Below are 26943 nucleotides of genomic sequence, written 5' to 3'. Positions count from 1 at the left end.
TTTTAGCATAGTTTCTTTTGGTTTGACATTATACAACTTGTTTAACATGTGGTCAGACACTTAATATTTCAATATTTAAAATTTCAGTTTAATTGTGTTAAGTCATTGATAATATAGCTTTATTTTAAAACATAGGCTGCAGAAGATCAGGAGAAAAAAAATCACACAAAATTTTTTTTTAAAGGTTGTCAAAGTGACAAACAGTCTATAGCAGATTACATCAGTGAAGAGAAGGAGCTATTTCTATTGGAGGTAACTGTTTTTATAAACTTTATAAAAATAGTATCATATGTGTTTATGTTTCTGCAGGCATTCTAGAAAACCTTCAAGATTTAGCTATTCTCCTAGGTCTCAGGCTAGGTTGGTTGGTTGAATTGTGTGTGGCTGAAGATAGTTGGATCTTTTTTTTATCATTCTTGCATTCTGCTTTAATGTATTTGGCTTTATTTTTCACTATCAAACTAGGTTAGACTTGGGTAGTGTCTAACATGAATCAATTAAATGAAATATATATCTGTATAGCATTTCTCATACAGGTAGTCCTTTACTTAGGACCATAAATGAACTCTGAATTATGGTCATAAGTCATGAAAGTCCTTAAATGATCAGGCCCGATTTTACAACCTGTTTTGTGGTAGTCGTTAAGCAGATGCTCCAGATGTTAAGCAACAGAGCAGTCCTTAAACAAATCTATTTTATCTAGTGAGAGATTTTTTTTGCTCAAACAGAGCAAACAGCCTGTTTCAGTTATAGCATAAGCTTCCTGAAACCAGATTTATCATGCACAGACTTAAATGTGCACAGACTTACACAACTCTTGTACTATGGCATAATCACTAGGCTGAGGGAGAAGTGGGTCACAGCTGATGAGGAAAAGTGGACTTTGCTAGACTACCCAAAAAAATGTGGTGAAAATATCCAATTTGGAGAACTGAAACAGAAAAATAATCATGGGGCTCTTTAAGAATAGCTATAGTAGTTTGAATAAGCTACTGGTATGTAATTGCAGCTGATACAAAGACAATAGAAAAAGAATCCTGACACTTTTAGGAAGATTTCATTAAATGGTTTGTGAATGAATGATTCCTCTTTATTAGTTACAGAATCAAGAAAAGGATATGATGGGCTGCTAGTTAATAATGCAATTTCAAGATTTTATAGACTTAAAAAATAGAACACACACACAGAGTTGTATGCTAGCTCACATTTCTGAATCTATCATGTAGCAGTAAATGGTATTCATAATTTTCAAAATGGAGAAAGATGACACACGTGAGAAATGATTCAGGAAAGTAATTTGGGGAAAGTGATCAATGGCTTGCTTGACAGGAACATATAGGCTTGTCTCTCTCACACATATACACATGAAATCCAAGTCAATATTTTAAATCAATATCTGAGTCTTTTTTTAAAAAAACAGCAATATTTAATCAAGATCTTTTCAAAATGCTCAGTGCCAGAGAAGTGCATGGGAATGCTTTGGGTATGACAAGTTACTGTACGTTAAGATGTTTTGTACATAACATTTTGCTATTGTTTTCTTTCGCCAGTACTCTGTTAAAGTAAAACAACGCACCATGGCAAGGCTGGAGAAGATGGCAGCAAAGGAAGAGAGGAGGGCCAGAATTGCTGAAACAAAATTAGAAGACGATACCCTTTCATTCGAGGAGTTTCTCAGACAAAATGATAGGAGTTCTGTAGAAGCCCTTAAATTGTTAGTTACAATTCTATTTTTAACTCTACAGCAGACTGTAGTGGCCACATTTGGAGTATGACTTCAAAAGTTCATTGTCTGGTTCCCTCTTCTGTTTTCCCAAGTAAAAAGCCCTCAAAGAGAAATTGCAGGAAATGGATTCTCTTTCCCCCCCAAATACTTTCCTTTTCTCTCTGCTAGATGTGTTTCTTAGGTTTTAGAAGTTTTTTAAGTAATTGGTCATCCTTGGCTTTTGAATGGTGTCATAGGAGTCACATTCTAAAATATTGATGCCCAAGAAAAAACAGTGTGTTAGGCCAGGCACAAGTTTGATTTGATTTAGCTTATATTACATTAAATAAAAATAAATATTATTAAATAATGTCTCTATGATTACCCTTCAGGACATTAATAATGTCCCCATGTCACATCATAAACATTGTAATTCAGCAGCTTTTGCAGGAGTTTATGGAGCCAAACATGAGGCATTCAGCAACTGTACTTTCCTGTTACAGAATATGAATAAAAACATACATAAAGGCCCATAGATAGCTGTTTTCTGAACTGCATCTATGTACTCTATGCCGTGGGCAACTGTAATAAGGAGTCTTTACTTTTCCCTAATCCAGTTCCTTAAATAAGCTTCTGTTCACCTCTAGATTAATTCCAGACCACCCTGCCAAGATATCTCAAACCTGTCTTTACCCCAAGCATCATCATGTCTGCAATGATAACTCTGGGATTTATGATGCCCCCACATTAATCATTTCCACTATTAGTTACAATTCAGAACTGCAGTGGGCTTGCACACTCATATACCCACTGAGTTATCCCAAAAGAGACTCTGCTGCCCTTGTGTCATGATTAAACCAATTTTGTTCAAGTCCTTGTTTGAATAAGAAATTAATGTATTTAGAAGAACTGCAGAGTAATGTGACAGCATACGTGTACATTTGAAAATAATAATAATTTCTTCCATTAGGTGACTACCACCTACTAGATTTGGGATCTTTCTAATTTATGCCATTTGATCTCAGATGTAATACTTCATAATTGCTCATTGTGAGCAGCTAAAGGGGTAAGAACTTAAAAGGACCTAACAATAAACTAATTGAGTTTTAGAAACAGAATTCTATTACAAATAAAGTGAAGGAACTGTTTCTGTAGATGAGATTTCACTGTCTACCTTATCACACCCAAAAGGAATGGGGAGTTTCCAAAGATTCCTGAAGAATTTCTTATTATAAGAAGAAGCTGATATTAGGAATCAGCTACATACAATTTCCTTTAGACAAAAGGGTTTACGTCAAGGGAAATTTTATTGTGTTTTTCATTTTCAGTATTTTCAAGTAATAACAATAATTGCTGAATGTCACATAGGATTTTCTCCCTACTCTGATGAAAAATTACATTGCTTGTTTTGTTTTTTTAAGTTTTCTTTAAAATTATCCTCAAGTTATTTTCTCATTAAGTTTCTGGATTACCAAAAGTTTATACAACTATCATCTCTTTTGAAGAGACAAAAATACCCCTTCTTTCTTGATTTAAGAGATATAAACCACATCTGTATAACTATTTCAATATTTGGAAAAGGGGTACTTTCAAGTTATTGATCCTGGCAACTGCCTGAGTCCCTGCACTTTTCTTGGCAAGATTTTGGAGGGTTGTTTTTGCTAATGCTTGCATCCCAAGGCAAAGAGAGGCAACTGGCCAAGGTCACCCAGCTGGCTTCATACCTAAGATACTAGAACTCACAGTCTCCTAATTTCTAGTCTGGTGGCTTAGCTAGTACATCAGATTGACTCTGTATTTCAATATGAACATCTCTGTATTAAAATAACATGCAGCCTTTTTCTAGGGCAACTCAAGAGGCAAAATACAAAATGGAAGTAACAACAGAACTGAGGATAGCCATGAATGAACTGTTCTCCCTTAAAAGGTGAACTCTTTCTCGTTGCTTTATGAGAGAGATTTATGGGAAGGATTCTTGATGATGTGATTCTTAGTATATTTTTCCACAATGCAGCATCTTCTTGCTCTATGAAGTTGCATTTCAAGTACCAGATACCTACACAAGGGTCTTTATACATCTGTCATACAGAAAGGCACGAAATGATCCAGCTCAAAATCTTTAAAATGTACACTATTTATATCATAGACAACTGAGAAGTGGCAGCTGAGATACAAAAAACCCCCAAAGCTTTAGAACTATAAAATAAATGGAAAATTGAGTAGATGTTCTTATTAAGCCCAAGTTAATACTTTCTATTCTTTTTATAAAGCATATTCAAGTGTTCTTTTTTAAATTTCTGAACAAGTTCATAGATGTTTATAATAAAGGACAGAAAGTTTCTTGGTGAAATAATCTTCCCCAAATTCAAGTAATTTTGAAAAACATTGCTGCCCAGACATAGTACAAGTAGCTCCAGTACTAATAAGAACGATTATAAAACCATATACTGTAATTCAGGGGAAATGTTCTACTCAGCTTTTTCAATTATATTTTAAATGTCTGCTTGGTGCTGTACATCTGTAACATCTTGTATGCCTTGTGTCCCTTGTTTTCTTTTGACATATGCAGTGAAATTGCAAACACTGAAGACCTTTTGAAGCTGTATTTATCCTATGAAGCCTTTTTGTTTAGTATTTCTCCCAAAGCGTGGCAAGAGCAGCAGATGGCAAAGAGGAAGAAAGAACGGAAAAAAAGCCCTTCAAAATCCCTTATTTCTTTCCCACCAGCTGCTGATAAAGCCAAACTAATCTCACCCTCCATTATACTGCAAAATAAAGCGAGTAAGTACACAGTTTTCAGTGGTTCATTGACCATTTAAATTACAGTGTGGGGGAATACTGCTGTAATCCTTCTAGCAAGCACACCAACTAGGAATCTTGAGTGATACAAGGTTAACACATCTGAAACAAACTAAACTGAAAATATATAAAGGACAATATATAAAGGCAGGAAGTTTTAATGTATGTAAAAAAAAAAAAGAAAGGGAAGCATTGAACTTCCATTAATATGAGATTGCCTGTGAATAAAGTTTTTGAATAACTGGAGGAATTTAGGATACTTCCTCTATGATACTTTTAATATATTCCCATCTCCTGCTTTAGGTTTGCAGGGAAGGTGGCAAATAGGAACAAACAAATATGTAATTTAGCCATGCGTCATATTGACTAGTTCATTTGTAATAATTATGATCCATGGGGCATTTGTTGTACCTGAAAGCACTGGGATATCCAGTTCCAATCACCACCCTTTATTCGTTCTGGTCAATTTGTTTAATGTACCAGAAGTGTTCATGTTAACAAAAGGAGATTAAGATGAATGGGGACTCATCAGGATACCAAAACCACAATTGGAAACAAACCATCAATTTACCAAATAGAAAAACTAAAAACGTACGGTACATAAGTGAGGGAACCCAGACAGGTCACTAAAGAAAAATGCATATAGTGTTGCCCTCTCAGTACTTGCCCTGTCAGTTGGTGAAGATGTGATCTTCTCCTTGATAAATACTTGGCTAGCTTGTGTTTATTGATTGATGGTTTGTCTAGTGTTAATCTTGGTGTTGGATCTCTGCTTATCTGGCTGTAAAAAAAAGGTTAAAAAAGTAAAAAAGAAGCAAACCTTTTTCCAGAACACCTCCTCAGCAGCAATCAATTCCCAGATAAGCAAGGATCAACAACAGGATTAACACCAGACAATCAAGCAATAACTATATCCTAATCAAGGAACTAGCAACCCAGACAAATAAACAAGCATCACACTTGTTTCAAGGAACTACCAAGGAAAAAAAACGAAAACCCCATCAACTGACAGGATAAGCTACAGTATATAACAGGGCAACCCCCCCCCCGCCCCTTCCTGGCACTGTAGATATTACTTAATTGAGTGATAAAACAACTGTGTGAAAACAACTATGCTCAGAGAGCACCCTGGGTCCACAATAAAGTGAAGTATTAAAAAAAACTGAAGAAAGAAAAGTACTGTCTTCTTTACAAGAGTCAGGAAATTATTGGATTAGTCAGTCTGGCATCACTATCTGAGCAGGTTCCAGAGGAGGAAATCATGGAAATATTATATGAATCAAAATTTGTCAAGACCAAATCCTAGAAGACTAAATTTATTGTAAAGGTTAGGTTAGATTGTATAACAATTAAATGTGTACAATGTGACACAAAAATTGTATTCAAAGAGCACTCATGAAAAATCTTAATTCAACAAGAGAGTTACAATTCTAATGGATGCCATTCCCATGTCTAGTAAAATTGTGTATTCTCTTATTGAATAGTAAAGCAGCACTCTCAGATTACTCCTGTATTATATTGGTTTCTTCATGATTGCTTTTGGAGGCCTTTTTTTAAATAGAAATTTTATCTACGTATGCCAAGATATGGAATGGAGGGAGGAAACAATGTCCTAAAAGAAAAAACTTAGTTGGTATAAATACATTTTGTCATATCCCGAATTATTGAAGATGCAAAACAAAAAACAAAAAAACTAGTTCACCAGGAACATTATGAACTATATACTTTTTTAAAGGTCTTAATGATGTTTATATGGTGAAATAACTATAGTGAAACATTTATATAGTGAAATTGTCACTCCTGTATCAAGAATAATTGCCCTCTCTTTGACTCTTACCCTTCCGCCCTTTTGGAAAGCATTTATAACTATTTTTTTAAACAGGCTCTGAGCCAGAAGATCCTGTTTAAATATTTAGAATATTTGTGTATTTCTCCAGGTTGCTGATTTTAGTCTATTTGCTTCAGTGTTTTAAAATGAAGTTTTAACCAATTGTATGCCTTTGGAGTAATGTTTGAACAGCTAACTTTACAATTTAAAGAAATAATTTGTAATGGCATTATGTTAAGTTAAAGAAAAATCTAAGAGCATAATTGTTCTCCTGATGTATGAACAAAATAATGTATCAGCATTCTCTTTTGCTGCATCCTTAGTCTTAGTGTGACTGATTTCCCTAGGTTTCCTGCATTATAATTCAGTCTCCAGTCCCATGGTTTGACTATTTACTTTGACAACACTTTAATACCGTTTGCAGATTGAATCTATTTCCTGTCAGTGGCAGCCTTGTTTGGATTTAGCAAGGATTAATAGAGCTGATGACTTGTTCATGTTTTGTTCTTTTTAAAATACATGACTCTTGTGTTATTTGGCTACTACTCTTAGACAAAATGGCACATCATAAAGGGCCGCAGCCAGCCAAGAAAGTGACAGTAGACAAATCAGTCTCAGTCATCTTAGGCAACCCTGAGGAAAAGGCACAAGTTTCAAATGACCAAGGTAAGGAATAAGGAAGACCTTTGAAAGAAAGAAGTCTGGGCTTTGGGGTGAGATGTTATGGCTGATTAGACATCTCTATAAGCAGCTTTGCAGGCAGAGACAACACAATGGTTCAATTGCCAACCAAGATTTGGTTCTGGTGACAAAAAACTTCTCTAGAAGCAGGAGAAATCAGGAGATTGCCCACTTGTGTTCTGGAAGAGATTCTCCTTGCAAACAAAACAAAACAAAATGCAGTTTAGTTTGTTGTGGTCAATTGTGAGTCCACTTGAGAAGTAAGGAGTTTACAATTTGCCCTGAATTGCTGTACAGCCATTTTATGGACATTTGAATGACAAAAAGTTCACCTCACAATTAAATCACTTCACAATTAAAGTACTTCACATCTAAGAAAGATATTCCAAACAGTAAGGAAGATTGAAGAATTTCAGTGTCTTCTTTTTTAAATTAAAAAGATTAAAAAAAACCTATCTTAAAGGATTTTAATTTAAAGCTGATCAAGATTGCAGTATTAGGATGTTTCAAACAGAAAAGGAGGACAGTGATTTTAAAAAATAGAAGAAATAATATATTTTTTTCTTTGATGATAGTATCTTTGAAAATAATAAAGCTAGTTAGACTAACAGACAGGACCACTGTGGGAAGATTGATTGTTTATGTATGTGGACAGTACTAATTGGTGAATTTTACAAAACAAGAGACAAGAGTAATATCAGCTAGATTATTTGACTATGACTAGCCTGAGCCAATTGAGACAGAAGAAGAAGAAGAAGAAGAAGAAGAAGAAGAAGAAGAAGAAGAAGAAGAAGAAGAAGAAGAAGAAGAAGAAGAAGAAGAAGAAGAAGAAGAAGAAGAAGAAGAAGAAGAAGAAGAAGAAGAAGAAGAAGAAGAAGAAGAAGAAGAAGAAGAAGAGTGCCTTTTATTCCCATTATAGTAACTGACATACTTTTACTTTCTCGCCATGGCAACTACAAAAAAAGCTGCTAAACTGGAAGAAAGATGCAGGGGTATTTTAAAAGATTTGAAATTTACATTGTGTTATGATCTCAAAGATATTTTTTATAAAATGATGTATCATTGATACATAATGCCAGAGAAATTATTTAGAATGTAGAAAGTCATTTCAAATGTATGTTGGAAATATGAAGAAAGAATGTTTTGTCATGCTTGGTGAACATGTAAAAAAGCTAAAAAAAAATTGGATCCAATACCTACTTTGATACAGATTATTTTAAAGATCAACGTTCAATTGAAGCCAGAACTTTTTCTTTTAAGATTAATGGATAAATAATTAGAAAGAAGCCATTAAAAATTATTTCAGTATATGATCATAGCAGCGAGATTGCTGTATGCACAGAGATGAAAAGAGTTGGCACTGCTCATTATGGAGGGATGGTTGAAGTCGACAGATTTTACTGAAATGGATAAATAACTTCTTTGATTAGAGTAAAATCATGTTTCTATTTATTGCTGACTGAATACCTTTTATGGACTTTTTGCATAAAAATGAAAAAATGAATTTGTGACTCATGGTTTTGATGATTAAATGGGATAGATTATAGAAAGAAGCATAATATGATGTAACTTTAGAAAGAAAATACACTTGTGCTTAAAACTGCTATGAAGAATATGAAAAGCTGCTTCCATATACTTTTTTCTTCAACTTTTTTTCTCACGTATGTTTGCTTTTTCTGTGTTCATTTTATGAAAATGCATAAGATAATAGTTGAACAATGAGTACTTATTACATAGAATGCTTCCATTTTTGTTTAAGGGCCAAGAACTCAGTTTGCATTGAGACACCTGGAGAGTTTAAGGGGTAAAAATAGAAGTTTTAATCCTTGCAGGAGTTTAATGTATCTGGTTTGCCCCTTATTACAGCACAACAATCTGCAAGTATTCTAGAGGCCACCAAAAATTTAAAAAGTGGAATTGGGAGTTATGTGCTCCCACAGTTGCCTATTCCTGCTTAGGGCAATCCTTTCATAGTAGATTCATGTATCCATCATGTATGATATAATTCTAATAAACTCCTGTTGCTAAATAAGAATGATATTATATGTTTCCTCTCTTTTTTGCAGGAGACTACAGGTTCTTTAGAAAGTCATCACAAGGAGTAGTGGACCCAAAATCAGTAACAGATGATAAATATATATCATCAGAAAGGTGATAGCAATCTGAATTGGGGAAAAAACCAAATCAAGCTCATCTGTGCATACCAACTTTCCTCCCCTCCCCTCCCCTCCTCTTCCCTCAGGTGGGATCTTTACTTTACCAAGCATGATCTTCCTGCTTGGCATTAAACACTTACTTGGCAAGCTTCAAGGTATACACACAGATTATATCTAAGTTAATTTTTCTTTTAATAACAGTGGTTTAAGTGAAAACAGCTTCTCTCTATCTTCAGAGGACACTTTTAACTTGGATGATATCCAGAATTGTGAGAAAGTAAGACATTTATCTTTAAAATATACATATATCAGAGTGAAACTGTGGGGTTCTTGGTGCTGAATTTGGTTGTTTGCTTGCAGTTGTTTCATTACCCAAGAATTGTCCTATTCTGACAGCTGGGTGACCTTGGGCCAGTCACTGTCTCTCTGTTCAATTCATCTCATAGGCTTATTGTTGTGGTGAAAATAGGAGGAGGAAGGTGTGTTGGATATGTTTTTACAAATAACTCATTTGTGAAAATAATATAAAACTATTTTTGAAAAAGAAGTGTGCTTCTAGATACTATTTAATACCCACAATCTTTCAGATATCACCTACATAATCTGAATCACTGCACATATTTTCAGTGCTATAGGAATCAAAGAAGCAGAAAACATTACTTAATAAATGAAATAAAGAATTGATTGATTGCTTGATTGATTCTATAATTAACAAAGTATTTAGATTACAAGGAAATAAGTATTTTGTTTTATATATTTTATCCAATAGGTCTTTAGTGGATTCAATCCAGTAATGTAGGGAAGGAATGGCAAAACCTGAGGGCAGAGTTAAAAGAGGAATCAGCTTAGAATCTCTAAATGGTCACAAGTGGATTAAGTCCAACCTCTCTTGAATTCCATTGACCCTGATCTTACAACTAGCAGGAAGATTCTCAAATATTTGAGAGTCTTTCTATGCATAGGCATGAGTAATAATAAATCAATTTAATTGGAACTTCACATGTGGACCTGACAAATAATCCTTGAACTTATTTTGCTGTGTTCTCTACAGCAAATGATGGTATCTAAATATACAAAACCTTATGTCAGTGAAGGACATTATGCAGCATTTCAGTGCATATCAGTCACCTGTTCCCATCATATTTAAGCACATTTACAGAAAATTAGTGGCATGGCAAACCATACAGTCTGCACAATATATAAATTGACAAATGAAATTAATTGTTTTTTGCTAATTTATAGCACTCAGCAATAGCACTTAGACTTATATACCACTTTACAGTGCTTTACAGCCCTCTCTAAGCGGTTTACATATTGGGGTAAGCATATTGCCCCCAACAACTTGGGTCCTCATTTTACCCATCTTGGAAGGATGGAAGGCTGAGTCAACCCTGAGCCTGGTGAGATTTGAACTGCCAAATTGCAGGCAGCTGGCAGTTAGCAGAAGTAGCCTGCAGTACTGTACTCTAACCCTGCCACCAAGGCTCATTATATATTTAATAATTTATTGCCAGTTGAGTATAATCCTCAAATGCCCTCTTTTACCCTATTTCCATTTTTTTCAAAAAAATATTTGCAAACAGATGTGCCATTCCAGAAATTATGCACTACTGTCTCTCCTTCATTAGGAGCCAGAAATATATTTTAAAGACACAGAAGAGTTGCTTCAGATGTTCAGATATCTTGAAGAGCAAAATCTTTCATTATTCCAAAACATTCAAGATATTAGTGGCACATTGGAGGAAAGCCAGCAGAGAGAGAAAATAGTCAAGCAGCATATGTAAGTTATTAATTTAATAGGGTTTTAAAATATATTTTCAAAGTGTGAACATGCATACATGCTGATAGCAATTTGTGCTCCAAACAAGCCTATTGAGATCTCCTGATTTTAGCCAGGGAAAGAAGATAAATTCAATATGGTGTTGTATTTCAGGCAAAGCTGATTAGCTTAATTTTAAGCAGGGTGTAAGTATAGGATGGTTTCAGCTCTTTAACAGTTAACACAGGGAAAAGGATTCAATGTAAGAATTGAGAAGCTAAGAGATATGACATACCTCAAAAATGAAACATGTTTTGGCTTTAAAATGAAGAATTAGAATACTGAATTATCCTAAACATTCTAGACTTCGGTTAGAGAATCTTAGGGAGAGAACACACTGCTTCCCTCATCACTTTTTAAAATGTTTGTATTACATGGAAGCTACTCTCCACAAAAAGTCTTTTCACTTCAAAAAAATAACCTAGGAATACAACATTGCCCAATGAAATTAAGATTATTGCATCTGGAAATAATATAATTAGGAAATGTAATTAAGAAATATAATTAAGAAATTATATTCTTAGATGAATAAACCATATTTTCAAATGAGCCAGTTCTTGTGAAACTGCAAGTAAGTGGCATGCGTTGCTTTAAATCTTGGGATTGTGGCGCGCCAATACAGAACTAGCTCAACAGGCAAATCACAATCCTATGCGCTGAAGTTGGTTGGACTGGCAATTGAATCTTAATGCAGTGTTGGGAATCACACAATACCTTCTACCCTTCCTAAGAATAGCAGACTACGCAGGGCAGGCTTTATGGCACATAAGACAAAAATTAAGATGGGGTTCAGGGAAGGAAGCTACAGAGCTTCCACAGATGCCCCTCTAACACCTGCCTCCTATAGAGGCTGCCTTCCTCTGTCCAATACAGGATAGCTCCCCACTCCCCTTCAGTACAATTGATGATCATTCCATTATTTGCTATTCTACCAAATGTATTCTTTTATACTTTTTCACCATCTTTTCAAAAAGATGTTTTTAATTAAAGCAAAAGATGTCCTTTCTAATTAAGAGATTTTAGCTCTTAGTAGCAAATCATTTGGATAATTATTTTGCAGCATTGGCCAGTTTATAAAGACACTGCTACAAACTCAAGACCATGTCTGCCACAAATCACACTATGACAATCTCCAGGAATCCCTGAGTCAGGAAATTCAGATTAAATCGATTTGGTGTTAGCAAAAATGTGTTGTTTCCTCTGCTGAAAAATGCTGGAATCTAAAAGCTTGACGAGTACTTCAGCTATTTAAAACAGACAAGCTAATTTAAAGTCTAGCTATTAAGTTTTATACTCTCTTTTAATAGGGAACAAAAGGTAAAACACCTTAGAGACAAAAAAGAAGCTCTGATAGCTGCTTGCCTCAAAGAAGATGGAAAAAGTGCTGAACTGGCATTAAAAGCTAAAATGTTTTCTTTAGGAGAATATAATCCAGCATCCATGGTAAGTTTGAATGCATCGACCATCTTCATCATAATACAGATTGTCCAATCCTTAAAAAAGATAATTAACAGTTTGTACTGATGCATTTTTGTATCTCTTATCCGTATGTAATACCCTGAGAGTCTAAGGTCCAACATCCCGTCACTTTTACCTAAGCCCAGAAGCTAAGCAGGGTCAGGCTTGATTTGTTCTTGAACGGGAGAAATATCAAGGTTTTAGGTTAGACTGGAAAATTAAAAAAAAAAAAAACTTCCCAGAAGGCAGCAATGGTAAAGAGCTTGCATTCTGATGCCAACTTCTGAATACCGTATCCACTGTCTCAAATGGGGGATGGGCTGAATCAGGCTCATGATTCATTGACAAAGGAAACCAATCCTGTCAGTATACCAGTGGGCAACATTTATGTTACTGAGTAACATTGCAGAGCATCCAAAATGACCATCAGCAACTTCTTATTGATATGGATTATGAAATAATGGCTTTACCACTATAATATCTAATGGTGGCAATTAAATGCTTGGTTTATTGATTTATTGTATCCCATTGAATAAGGTAAATTCTTAATGACCACACAGATTTTCTCCATGACAATCTGTCCCGAATTTGGCTCTTCAGATTTTCCAATCACGCATTCATTGCCACTGTAACTGAATCTATCTGCCCTGCTGCTGGTTATCCATTTTTCCTTCCTTGTTGCACCTTTTCTACCATTAGCACCTTTTCCAACAACAAGGTAACTAAAGTAAGGGAACTATAGAGCCAGAAGCTACAATTGACCTAGATAATCTCAAAGGTCCCTTCCAACTCTTACATTCTATGATTCTATATCTGAATACATGTAGATGCTGCTCAGTGTAAAAATCCAGCTTGAGCATGTTCTAACTTGAACATATGCAGCAAATAAGAGACTATCTTTTTTTGCCTAATTTGTTACTCTGTCAAATTCCTCTTACAGTTATCCCCCCACCCACCCCCACACATTCAACTGGCATTATCTTCCTGTTCCATAAGTCTATTCCATGTCCTACATTCTGGAGAGACAGAATAGGTCTTTAATCTTTTTCCAATTGGCAACCTTTCAGATTCCTGAAAAGTAAATATATCTCCCTACTATATTTGTGGACCACTTGAAATGCAGTCTTGCTGCTGCTGAGTAAACTTTTTATTTTTGTTTTAGGGCCTTCAAGTCATTCTTGGCCCTGATGATTGAATAGATAAGTCTCTGCAGTTTTCTTTACAATATTTTCCAAAGCAGTTGCCCTTCATATTCCTAGGGCTGAGAGAGAGTGACTGGCCCAAAGTCATCCAGAACTTCTTCCAATGTGTATTAGGTTCTTCCATTTGTGTTTGCATCCACATTGGTTTTATGCCTCTTTGACCACCAAACTTCATTTATTGGTTAACATTTATCCATTTGAATTTTCACAGTGTACATCACCACTTTTGTATTGTTAGGTTTTGCACACCAAGCAAATACCATTTTGCTTATACATTATTTACTTCCATTTTAGCAATGTTCAGAATTATATAATTCTTAGCCTAAATTTGGGGATTGCTTACCTCTAGTATTTAGTTTTAGATTTTACTATAAGCTTTGATTCATGTTTTCTAATGTAACCTCAGAATTTGCCTCATTTGTTTATGTACTTATTTATTAAAATATATTCCATTCCCAAGACTAAGGGTTATTAATGATATTAATTTTCTTATTTACATCATAAGAATAAAATATTGGATTCACTTACTAAAAAGGTAGCAGAAGTATACAGTGTTTGCTGTGGGACACAGGAAGTATCCAGTATGACCTCATTCCAAATGCTAAAAAAAATAGAAATGCGAGTTTCAGAACTCTGTGAGATGTTTGAAATACTTCCAAAAGAGTATCTTGAGATTATTGAAGTCACTGAAAAGCTCAGAGCAAAAGAAAGACGACAAAGGTAAGAGTTTGCAAAATATCTCATCGATTAACGTAATTTTAACTCTGAATTCCAACACCATTTTATTGAGATCAGCCATGTGTTCAATTTTTGACTTAAAAGGTAGACAGTTTCAGAAAGAATCAATGTTTTTTGTTTGCTGGATGCCCTAAGGCCCCTTTACAGTAAAACAAAAATTGTAAGAGCAAAATTGGGGTGAACAGCTACAGAATTATGGATATGTCTGAAAAGATCAGTTAGACTACAGAGAATAGCTGTACTATACAAGTGATGGAGAATATAAACAGATAGAAATATTGTTCCCAAGAACCTCAGCACATGATTGGTGACAATGAATATTATATTTGTTGCATTACAATAAGTGATAATACAAATATGGAGCTTGCATTAAAGGTCAGAGAGTATTTAGACTATGATTTAGAAATAAAAAAGCACATGAGTATGCAAACCAAAAATATCTCCCAAATTAGCAAAAATAGTCTGGGATTAAAAAATGCAGAATGTTCAGCCTATAGCATTGGAACTCTGTGGGGGAAAATTATGTGAAGTAATAAAAAAGGGAAGAGAAGAGCAGGCATTAGGAAGTTCTTTCTCACCATTATAATGCATATGATTTCCCATTTAGTAGGACAATATTTGTGGGGGCTTCTCTTATAAAATATTATTCTTGTCCATTAGGATACTCAGCTTTGTCTTCTAAAATGAAAAAAATATAGTACTTTCTTAGGGGCAAAATAGATGTATAATTGATCTAATTATACAGTATAAAGAGGAGATGCTAAGCCCTTTTCATTAGAAAGAAACCTTGTGGTACCAATGGGAGCTGTATCCAGAAGGCATGAAGAAAAGGCTTTGAGATTTCCTTTTAACTGGAGCAAGAAAGAAGAGGTTGAAGTGCAGTCTCTTACACAGATAGGATGCGTCAATCGCAGGTTTCCAATAAGTCACTATGACCCTCTCTCATTCTCAGGTCTAACATGTTTTTTTTCTTCACTGAAATAATGCTGAGTTCTTCAGATTTAAACATAATAAAATAAAATCAGGGAGCATTAAAAAAAGGAAGCTTTCTTCCAACAATAACCTTTTCATTTTCAAAGTCTTCCCTTTTTCCATTCTTGAAGGATACATGAAGACAAATTGAAAGAACTCAGAAGAATTCAGGAAGAACGGCTGAAGCTTGCTCTTGAGAGAGCGATTGCAGAACCAAAGAAAAGGGTTGGTAGTCATGCTTTAGAGATGTGTTTTTGGATTGTGGTGGATGACAGCAGAATAAATGCTTGCCTAGCTACTTTGTCAAAGCCTAAACTAGCTATTTGTAGTTAAAACTTTTACTAACATCTTATGCTATATCTAACTAATTATGCCTATTCACGGCTTGTGAATTATGTCTTCTACCCTTTTAAGGCCAGACACATGTTCCTATATACAGAGTCATCCCACAATATAGTTTAGTCGTGGTCACAATTTTTTTTAATAAGATACTTCTGGTTAGACTTCCTTGGTGACGGACTGAAATCCGTGATTGTCTGTGGTTTCGGTTCATGCTCTCCATCAAAGGGCACCGATCTATTTGATTTGGGGCTAAAGCCACCCCATAGAGGTGATGAAGGGGAGACCGCCAGCTGGGTCGAGGGGAGCCGCATCTCCCCTCCTTGGCTTGGCTTGTCATCTCCGAAGACAGCAGTAGCAGTGGTCAAAATGGTCACCCTGAAGACGAAGATCAGACTGGACAAGAGTGTGCAGGAGCAGGGAAGAAGCAGACAGCTTGAGTGACCGGGCTAAGCAGAAGTAACATCTAAATAAAAGGTACCCTGGAATTAAAATTATTAAGAACTTTTTTAAGAAAGATTTTTAAAGTGGCGGCAGAGAAGAGGGGAAAAAAGATCTGACAGCTGACAGTGGCTTTGAATTTTGAAAGAGAAGCTTGAAGAAGATATTTGCGTAAAACAATCTTGACACTAAATAGGCAAACTTAAAGCTGAACTTGAAAGTGTCAAGGGGAAAATAAGGAATTTTTAAAACGTAAAAGCCATTAAAGAGAAAAAAGCTGAGGAAAAAAAGGGGGGAGAACTTGGACATAGCATAGATTGCCACCTGGTGGCAAAAGGAATTAATTGTGAATTTTCAAAGGATTTTTAAAGAATACAAAGTGTGAAATCTTGCTACAATAGAGCTCCCAGAAAGTGAAAGTAGAGCATTGAACTTTGGAACAAAGAAAGAAGTAAGAAGAAACTGTTCTGGGATTATTTGGTGATTTTGGAAATTTTGGACACTGGACTGGCAGAGGATCTAATTGAAATTAACTGTGGGAAGTAATTTTTAGACTTTGGTTGCTTTAAAGTATTGGTTAGAAGTGTTTAAAGATGGCAGAACTTTTTCTGGATCTGAAAATGGAATTTAAAAATATGAAAGAAAAGCTGCAAGAGAAAGGGGAATTGTTTGGCTTTGCTCTACAATTTCTAGAAATGGCAGTTTTAGAATATGAAGAACAACAAGGAGTTCCAGAGGGAGAAGAGCTGAATAAAGAAGAGGCCATCTTTAACAAACAAATGGGGCAATCGGGGTTGAAGAGAAAAGAGGGGGGGGGAAGGGAATTAAAAATTGGAGATTAGAGGTAATTAGAAAAGAGAACAGTTCAAAAAATAAACAAAATATAAGCAGAAGGGAGGATTACAGAAGGAAGCCTTAAAGTGGGTGGGGGACAAAAACTGGAGTGAGAAAAAGAGGGGGTAAATAAAGGGGAAAAGAAATTACAAGAAACATAATCAGGAAATAAAGAAACATGGGGAATGAACAAGAATAAGAAAATAGTTTGTTTAAAAGACACAATGGTTAAAAACAAAAATTAAGAGAGAGGATTCTACAAGGTGATAAGGGATAATATAAATATATTAGAAATAATAAACTATGTAGAAAATAGGAAAATATACATTATTAAAGTGGAAGATGAAACTGATATTGTTAATTAATGGAATGTTTGCTAACCATTGAATCAAATATAGAGATAAACAGAATAAAGGTGAAAGAAGGGAAAATATGAGAAATATATTAGTTAATATATGGAATCTAATTGAAATGAATCATGAGGATTATTGTAAGATTATAAGGTGAAAAGAGAGGTATGAAAATATGTATATTAATTATATTTAATGACCTATAAAATATAATTGAAATGAATTATGGGAATGATTGTAATGAGATCAAGATCAGTTTCTAGAATGAATTTAGATAGATTATTGTCTTTTCTTTTTTTGAAATTTAAAGTGTATTGGGGGTAACTTAAGGGGAAAGTACCATGCGGAATCTGACTGAAAAGGGATATATGTTATAATATAGTTATTAGGAGTTGAATGTTATAACTGTTTTAAGGGGACAATCTAAAAGTTGAATGTTTAATGGGATTTGAAAGGGAACTAATTATAAGATATGAAGGTGACACATTCTAATTGGCAACTATAGGGGAAACCTTGTTTTGTAATGTTTGAAATGAGGAATTTTTTGGGAAATGATGAAATAAGAATATGCAATGACATTGTAAACAGGACAGATAAAAGTACAAGTATAATTATTATGAAGATATGAAAATTTTAAAAAGGAAATACTTAGAAACGAATGAGAAAGCTATAAAATAAGCCTGAGGAAAGTATTTGAGAAAAAATCAAGAGAATATATAAAGTAGTGATAAGATATGAAATTGAATATGAAAGATGAATATGTAACTGAGATTATATTTGTATGGAGATGTGAAAACCTGGGACCATGCTAAAAAAAAGATGTTCTATTGTTCTTTTGTTTTGTGAAAACTCAAATAAAATTTTATTAAAACATTTTTTAATAAGATTTGGACAAAGATTGGCTTAAACAGAGGCACTATTTCAGCGATGTCAAATTCAAGGCCTGCGGGCTAGATCCAGCCCGCGAAGTGCTTAAATCTGCCCCACGGGCCAACCTGGAAATAGCAAAGGACCGGCCCACAGTGCGCCCAGCAATCAAAATAAAACGTTGTGCCCCTGTTTTAGCCAGCAAAGTAATGTAGGAGGCTGTCCAGGCCAAAAAGGGGCCACAGGGGCAGCGCCCCCCCATCCTGTTTTGGCCAGCAAACCGCTGCATGGGGCGTCCACCCCGTCTTCCCCTTCCCAGCCCGCAGAGAACTACAACTGATCTAGCCCTCAAAAAAATCCAGTTTAACACCCCTGCACTATAAGAACAGGATTACCAAATGTAGCAACATTGTCCACCCACATGTTAGTATTTTTGGAACGATGCCTAATAAAGTTATAACAATTATTCAAAGGAGATGCTTCGTAATGCACAAGACCACAGAAAGCACAAAGACATTTATTTGCAAAGCTTGCTTGACTATTACAGAAGCTGCTCCCAGCTGTCTCCACAAGCAAGTAACTTTAGCCAAACAGCTATAGATGTACATGGAGATAACAGCAACTTCTGAAGTAGCTGTACAAATCTGAAAATGTCAGTTTTAAATTTGAAAGCAGCTGATTTGCACACACTATTGTGCATTTTGAAGCACCTCTTTAATACTTTGCTATAACTTTAGCATTATCTTAGGCAATAGTTAACAGGGCCTGCAATGGGGGGAATTTGCCTTAAGTTTTCTACTTAGAAAGCTTATTATTTTGCCCCTCCCCTTTGCACCTAATAATCTGGGTATTACTATTTGATTCAGCCATGGCAAATATTCTCAGTAAAGATCAGCTTTTCCACCCACACTTTTGGATTATAATCCTCTCATCACCATGCAACATGGCCAGTGGCCCAACATGAAAGAAAATACAGCCTTGGACGTTACTGTTTTGCGTGTCACGAGGTACCTGTCCCAGAAGAGATACACTATGCATTGCCAAAGTCAATACAGGGTGACCTTGTCTAGATGCTGCAGGGCTTAAGTAGCACCAATCCACACTGCAAACTGCAAACATATCCATTAGAGGGCAGTGAGCCCCATCTTAAAAAGACACTTCTTTTCAGATCCTGAAATTCAGCTTCCATAACCAACTGTGACTTTAGAACAAATCTTTAGAGGTTTTGTAGTTTTTTGTATGAAAGGTGATTCAAATAATTGGGCAACACATACTGTATGCATCCCCCTTAAGTCTTATATCTTATATGCTCACTTTCAGTTCAGGTCTCTGTGTGATCCAAGACCTGACAAAGGAAGATCCTGGATCATGTTGACAGTTGTAGCCATTCCATGTTCAATTCAATTTCAGAACTTCCATCTGAACACATGGTCATTAGGCAGATTATACATCTTTCTCTGCTCACACAGAAATGATCACAGCTGCTAATTTTGGGGTGGCATTTTGAATTCAACAACAGATTTAATGACTTTTGTCTTTTTAAAAATCCATTAAAATCACATTTAAATCAGAGCTAAATTATTTTTCTGATTTCAATTCTGAAGGATTAGGAATTATAAAATAAAAATATAGACAACTGTCTAACAAAACTTTTTAATAGTTTCTTCATCATAAAGTCTGTAACAAAATGTGCAGACACCTAGTTTCTAGAGCAATCCCAGCCATAATTTTGATCAAAGTAGGATATTTAACAACATCTAGCCTTAAGATATATATCCATATTAATGGGGCCACGTTAGTCACGACTATCTTCAATTAATGTTTTCAGTAATGTCACAAAAATGAAAGTATTTATACAAACATTGCCAAAACACTCTCCTGCAAAAGTATTTAAATGTACATTAAGGGTCAGGTGTGACAAATTCAAAGAGAGTGGTGGAAGATGTCCAGTGATGTGACTACTGGATTCTCTGACAAAAAAGCCTTCACTTCCCCCCATCCCCCCTCCAAGCTAAGCAACTTTGAAATGTGTGTTTTGTTCTAACTAGATCTACCTACAGGCATCCATTTCAAGTGTTTCCACATTTGTATAAAATATAAGTGAAAGACTATGTATGGGAAGTTTAACAGGAAAACTAAGGCTGATTTTAAAAGTCCATGCATATACGGACTTTATTTTTTCGTCTTTGTTTTAGATGGGAAGAAAATTGGTGTACCGCTCACAGCCTCCAATGACTAAGCACGAAGCAGAACAAGCTACAGATGCAACTACACGAAGTGAAGATGACTACTACTTTACTTGAGGTTTTTTTGTAAAGTGTATTTTTGTACTAGTTTTATATCTTGCACCTAGTCATATAAAGTAAATGGTGATGGAATACATCTGATCCCATTTGCTTTAAAATATTTGTATTAAGGCTAAATAATCCCAGTTTTTAATTTGTGGTTCATCCTTCATATTGACTGTTTCTTTCAGCTATATGTATTTTTCTGCACCCCAAAATGTAGAGTTAAAAAACATGAATTTTTTTCAAAAGCAACAACTGAATATATATATTTTACACATTAAAAAACACAAGATTTTCCAACATTATTCTCTCATTTCTCCATCTTCTTCTTCTTCTTCTACACCCCTTATGTATAGGACATTGTTGCACCTGGCAATAAAGAGATAAGTTATTTTTGCTGTAATTCACATGCATTTTAAAAAGACTGTTTTCTATAAAACAAATTTAATTCTGTATTTGGTGTTATGTTTAATATTAAAACTGTTTTTATTGAATTTGTGTCATTATTTAAGTGCATTTGTCTATAATTGTCAAATACATTAAAGAAACAGTGCTTTATAAAGAATGAAATTGTGAAATAAGCAAACTTTGGCTTTGCAACAGATCTTTCTACTATTTTGCTTTCCCAAACTTATGCTTTCCATTTTTATTTGTCATTAAAATCTTGGGGGATGGAGCACATTGTGGAGATGCAAAGGAAATTCAGGAGAGGAAGAGAGTTTCTTTTGATTGTTCAAGGAGAATCATGCAACTAACTTGCATTTATCAACTTAACAGACGATTTGAAATCAAAACTTTATTAAAGCACTAAGGTATTTGATTAATGCACTTTTTCCGATATAAGTAGTTGTCAACTGATGACCACAATTGAGCCCAAAATTTCCATTGCTAACCAGGACATGTGTTAAGTGAGATTTGCCCTATTTTACAACCTTTCCTACCAGAGTTAAGTGAGTGACTTCAGTTAAGTTATAACACAATTCTTAAGTGAATCTGGTTTCCCCGTTGACTTTACTCAAAATAAGGCTGCAAAAGGCAATCACATGACCCTGGGATACTGCAATCATCTGAATTTTGTGTATGTGACAAGTGGGGATGCTCAACAGTTGCAAGTGTGAAAAATGGTTTTAAGTCACTTTTTTTCAGTGCCATTGTAACCTTGAATATTCCCTAAATAAATGGTTGTAAGTCAAGGACTTCTTGTACTACACAGGTAGTCCTCAGGTTATGAGGCAACAGGGACTGGAATTTCTGTCACTAAGCGATGTGGTTGTAAAGCATACCATCACATGATCGCATCGCTTACAAATATTTCCAACGCTTCTGGTTGCCATTGTCAATTTCAGGATCGTCTAGATCAGGGGTGTCAAACTCACATGGTCACAATGGCGTCACAGGATATATCAGGATATTTTTTCCCTTCATTAAACCATGCATCCAACTCGTGGGCTGGGAATTTGACAGCCCTAGTGTAGATTAAGTGAGGACCTCACCTGATTGCAATGTGGGAAGAGATGTAAGTCCCAGGCAAAATGCCAATGGGTGAAAGTTGCAGGTGAAAGCTTTGGGCAGGCAGATGCTAGAGTGCAGGCAGGTGGGTGTAGGCAAGTATGTAGGTGGGTGCGGAAAGTGCTATGGAGCACAGATGAAAAAGCAGCAAGAATAGGAGTGACTGGCAACCTCCTGCCAGCTTTCTCATTGACTTTGCTTGTTGGGAGCCAGCAGGGAAGGTTGCAAACAATTGCTGAATCAGTGGTCATAACCTGACCTTTAGTTGATAAAGGTTATTTGTTAGATTTATAACTCCAAGAGTTTAAGGCATATCACATGTAGGGCTCCTCTCGTTTGATTTTTCACAATGATTTGGCAAGATAGGTGAAATGTACATCTGGCAATGCATCAATTGGCCCAATAATTTCTAACAAATTTCCTGCTGTGAATTTTAACTTGTCTATCTTCATCCAGCACTTCAATCACTTTTACAATACTTCATTTTAACCTACTCAGTTACATGAAGAAGTTACCTTATCAGAACTTCACCAAGATGTCCCGACAATGCACCATCAATATATTCTTCGGTATTGGCAAGCTGTACAAACAGGAACGAGTATTACTGAATAGGAGAGTTACATGTATTCCTTTTAATTAGAACATTTTCTACATTCTATACTTAAAATTTAATAGAAGTTCAAATATTTAATACTCTAAATTGGTGGTTCCCAAGTATGAACTGAGTTCTGAGATCATACAAGGAGTCTATTATATGCATAGGTATTTTTTTTAAAAAAGAAACCATTACACAGCTGGCACTTTTGGTTATCAAGATACTCCAGTGGTATCAGGTGGCAAGGAGAGAAAAAAAAAGGTTGACTTCGTCAATGGAGTGAAAGGAAACACATCAGCCGATTTCAGAAAGCTCCTCCTGATCAGTGCTGACATTTCTCTCCTTCCCTATATACAATATATGTTATCTATTTACTTTAATAACATTTTACAGTATGAGCACTATAAAATTATAGACAACAAAGCATGAATCCTTTATTCAATACTGTTCAATAAAATATAAATTGCTATACTTAGCAATTGGGCTTTAGATTTTGTTTTTTTTTCTGCATTCATATAATTTGATGCTATATTTGTACAGATTATGCCTCAATTTATTTGTTCAAAACTAATCTCTTACTGTGCTCAGGTACAGCACAGAAGTATCATCTCCCTATATTTTCACCAATTGGATAATATGGATATTTTCTTCCATCTTGACTTACCTGCATATTCATGTAGCCATCAACCGATACAAGATAGCCCTTGTATTCCATTCCCCACTTCAATTTCACCATTACTGGCTTCCCAGTTAGCCCATTTAGAAATGGCTTTGGATTGAGAGGCAAACTCTGCATAGACAATAAAATAAAAACGCACACACACACACACACACACACAGTTAGATTCTTATCCTGATTAAAGTTTGATTGCTAAGATTTAACAATTACAATTTTAAGATAAAGATTATAGCATTTCAAACAACTGTTGACAAAATACACCTTTAATTCTATAAATGCCAGCTTTTATTCTTATGACACTATAACCTAATAATAATGATCTCATTATTTGGGACATTTTCCAGAGATGTGCTAAGGATTGTGAAAATTACAGTGCAATCATTCTGAAAACAGCCAAATTGGTGATGGGCATTTTAAAAATATATAATTCTCATTTAAAGTTGTACAAAACTCATGAGCATAATTACATGTTGCATTATCTTAGTGAATCCCAGAGCCAATTTTTTTTACAAAGAAGTGTTGTTTTCTCTACCTTAAGTCTTTCACTTCATACTTCAGTTCCAGCACCATATATCATACAGACCATGACGAAGTTGGTACACCATTAACTGGCCTTATTCTACTGGTCCACTGGTTTTTAAGCTTTATCTAAACAATAACTAAACAAGCCCCAAACACCATGACAAGAACCATACACAGCATTCAAGCCATATAGATGTCAGAAGGCATCCTAACACTAGGAATGTTATCTTTAACCACCCAGGAGGGATATGTTGTGCGTCTCATCTTCAAAGGAGTTCCATCTGATGGAATCCAGGCAACGTGTCTTTTCTGCTGTGGCCTTGGGAACATAATTCCACCCACCCTCCACTCCACACAAATGACATTAGTCCAGGCATAGTTTCTTCATCAGCTTCAAGGATTTCAGGCAAGGTAAGTGTATGAGTCCAGTGACCGTTGTCCTCCTAAAAATCTTCGTTTTGCTTTTTTATTCTAATTATATGCTCTATTGTTTTGAGATTGTTACTGTTTGTGCACTGCCCAGAATCACGTTTCCATGAGACAGGTCGCTATATAAATATGCTAAATAAATAAATAAAATGTATGTATGCATGTTCCCACATAGTGTAAATAAAAGTTGCAAGCAATGTCCATGGATAGATCCCATTCTTCCCCCCACTAGATGCGCAGACACTCACACACCCCACAGAAAACTAGGAATCTGTGAAGAGAATATAGTCCATTGGCATCCAGAAATATTTCACAAGAAGAGTTCTCCACTCCTCTACTCATTGCAGAATACCTTATGCCACCAGACTTGAAATTCTAGACCTAGAAAACCTTGAATTATGCCATCTTCGGTGTGATCTAAGTATGGTATATAAAATCACACATTGCAATGTCCTACCTGTCAATGAACACTTCAGCTTCAACCATAACAACACAAGAGCACACAATAGATACAAACTCAAGGTTAATCACACCAAACTTGATTGCAGGAAATACGACTTCAGCAACAGAGTGGTCAATGTCTGGAATACTCTACCTGACTCTGGTTTCTTCCCCAAACCCCCAGAACTTTAACCTTAGACTTTCTACTATTGACCTCACTCCTTTCCTAAGAGTCTGTAGGGGGCGGGCATAACCGTGCCTACCGTCCCTGTCCTATTGTTTCTTTTATTTTTCTTATATGTATCCATATATTCATAACTATGTTTTTACTTATACCTATTATCTTGTAAGCAATTGGCAAACCAAATAAAATAAAATAATAAAATAAACAATAGTCTTTCCCAGCCTGATGAATCTATTCAGCTGGGAGTGATAAGAACTCTACCCCAACGCATCTGTAAACGCCTATTAACCTGAGAAGTCGTGGGGACGGGGACGGGGGGGACATTAACCGCAGCACCCAGCCAATGCTGCAGCCAAGAGTCTCTTTCGAAACCGCGCTCCCAGATGCATCACCTGGAACCCGGGACCTTCCTATCGCGCTGTCTCCCCTCCCTTACTCACCATAGCAACCCGGCCAGGCGAAGGGCGGCTGAGACTGCAAAAATTATTCGGGGGGCAACACGTGCGCCCGCCAAACTTGCAAAAGAAAAGGCCTGGAAGTGACGTCACACGCAGTCTCTTTCCTCGAGCAAAGCTTTCCTGTTGACCTTTCACCTGAACGGAATAATACTCCCCGTCCTGTTGATAGACTTACACATTTTCCTATCTCTATGATTCAGGAGGAGGCGAGATGCAAAGACGCTCTCCTATAGGCAGCTTTTCAGAGACAAGGCAGATGGGCGGGGCTAGAGAAGCTGAGTTTGATTGGGACTGGAGAGATAGTAAAGAGCGGCGGGGTGGTTGAACGGGCGCAGTGCCTCTTAGGCGGTACGCTTCATAATGGAAATCAATTGTTTGGGCGGTTTCAAACTATTAGCATACACGAACCCCATTGGGTTTAGCGTATCAACAGAGCCGCAATACGAATGCCTTTAATGCAGGGTCTCCAACCTTGGCAACTTTAAGCCTGGAGGACTCCAACTTCCAGAACTGGCTGGGGAATTCTGGAAGTTGAAGTCCTCCAGGCTTAAAGTTGCCAAGGTTGGAGACCCCTGCTTTAATGAGTGCCATTGGCTTTGATTTCTTACAAGATGCAGGAAGGGTTTTCCAGTTTTTGTCATCCGCTGCAAAAACGAGCATCGGGACTAATGAATAGTTTGAAAAATATCATAAATGTTGTTTTTATATAGTATGTAGGTTCAAAAGTGAAAAGGTTCAACATCATCCACAATAGAGAAGTAGTTGGTAAAGATGATGGAAGTTGCAGAGATTGTTAGACTCACTTCCTTGATTAGAGGAAAGACAATATTTATAAAGTATTTATACAATATTTATAAAGACTGGAAACCCCTTAAGGACTTTTTGCATGAAACAGAAAAAATATGAATTGATGAATTGTGATTTTGATGATTAAGGAAAAAATGAGATAATAGAAAAAGCTTTTTTGTTTTCATATAATAAGATATAATTGTGTATTCATACTTGCTGCATAGAAACCCAAAAGATAGCACAGTTTATAAGATACCGGCAATTTCCTTCTGGCTCAAAAAAGAAAAGAAGCACAGCATAGTGACTATTTGAATAAGCCCTTAGATATAATCACCATGTAACCAGATGATCATTACTCAAAAGTTCAATCTAGGGTGTGTTGGAAGAAATATCCATCTGGTTCAGTTCGAAGCAGGGAGAAAGAAACTGGAATCATGGAAGCTGATTGGAAAGACGGTTTATTGATGGACATGGAACACATAGGTTTGAGGTCCTGGGCAGCTGACCACATGGAGTGGAGAGTAAGGGTTATTTATACCTTCTCTTGGGCCTTGCCTTTGAGCTTCCTGTTCCTGTGCAAGAAATGTATTTTATTGGCTGTAGCCAGACTCCCATGGGGCCATGTGGGGTAATGTTTGTCTGAATCAAGTTTGGTTGGAGCCTGGAGAGTGATGATGTAATGAAGAACCTTGTATTCTGAAAGGTGTTGGGCAATTCCTCTTGTGGCTTAATAGCTTTGTCCTGGTTTGGATCTTGATTGAGGACTAATCCCATCACCCTAAGGCTGAAGGTCTTTTGTTTTGTAGACAGGATGGCCCAGTATTTCTGGAGCCTATTAACAAAGGTGGGGGCTGCTTTCC

General features: G+C 35.9%; 2 protein-coding genes across 4 annotated transcripts in view; one reads left to right on the top strand and one right to left on the bottom strand.

The window, feature by feature from the left end:
- CCDC38 (coiled-coil domain containing 38) overlaps positions 1-20971 on the top strand; it is a 34499-nt gene extending 13528 nt beyond the window's left edge. For all 3 annotated transcript variants that reach the window (XM_087934615.1, XM_026698413.2, XM_087934614.1), the window contains exons 5-16: positions 185-252; positions 1551-1714; positions 3552-3632; positions 4275-4486; positions 6885-6998; positions 9080-9164; positions 9371-9446; positions 10798-10949; positions 12296-12431; positions 14154-14368; positions 15490-15583; positions 20385-20971. In XM_087934615.1, coding sequence (XP_087790741.1) covers positions 185-252; positions 1551-1714; positions 3552-3632; positions 4275-4486; positions 6885-6998; positions 9080-9164; positions 9371-9446; positions 10798-10949; positions 12296-12431; positions 14154-14368; positions 15490-15583; positions 20385-20492 — 1505 coding nt within the window. In that variant the 3' untranslated portion in view covers positions 20493-20971. The remainder of the gene's footprint in view (positions 1-184; positions 253-1550; positions 1715-3551; positions 3633-4274; positions 4487-6884; positions 6999-9079; positions 9165-9370; positions 9447-10797; positions 10950-12295; positions 12432-14153; positions 14369-15489; positions 15584-20384) is intronic.
- SNRPF (small nuclear ribonucleoprotein polypeptide F) lies at positions 19829-25413 on the bottom strand. The gene is made up of 4 exons (XM_026698430.2): positions 25277-25413; positions 23246-23371; positions 22502-22566; positions 19829-20846 (listed from the first exon to the last, which is right to left on the bottom strand). The coding sequence occupies exons 1-4, from the start codon at positions 25277-25279 to the stop codon at positions 20780-20782; spliced, it is 261 nt and encodes an 86-aa protein (XP_026554215.1). The 5' UTR covers positions 25280-25413; the 3' UTR covers positions 19829-20779.
- Between the last annotated feature and the right edge of the window lie 1530 nt (positions 25414-26943).

The sequence above is a fragment of the Pseudonaja textilis genome, chromosome 5 (genome assembly GCF_049901715.1).
Source record: "Pseudonaja textilis isolate UNSWEBS1 chromosome 5, rPseTex1.2, whole genome shotgun sequence".
NCBI classification, from domain to species: domain Eukaryota; kingdom Metazoa; phylum Chordata; class Lepidosauria; order Squamata; family Elapidae; genus Pseudonaja; species Pseudonaja textilis.
The sequence above is the reverse complement of the archived record's forward strand: the minus strand, read 5'-3'. Positions and strand labels throughout refer to the sequence as shown.

Bases quoted from the DNA above. Each gene is read 5' to 3' on its own strand.
- SNRPF (XM_026698430.2), bottom strand. The intron at 22,567-23,245 runs GTAAGTCAAGAT...CTGTTTGTACAG, and splicing joins ATGGCTACATGAATATGCAG to CTTGCCAATACCGAAGAATA. The intron at 20,847-22,501 runs GTAACTTCTTCA...CTTTATTGCCAG, and splicing joins CTTGGTGAAGTTCTGATAAG to GTGCAACAATGTCCTATACA.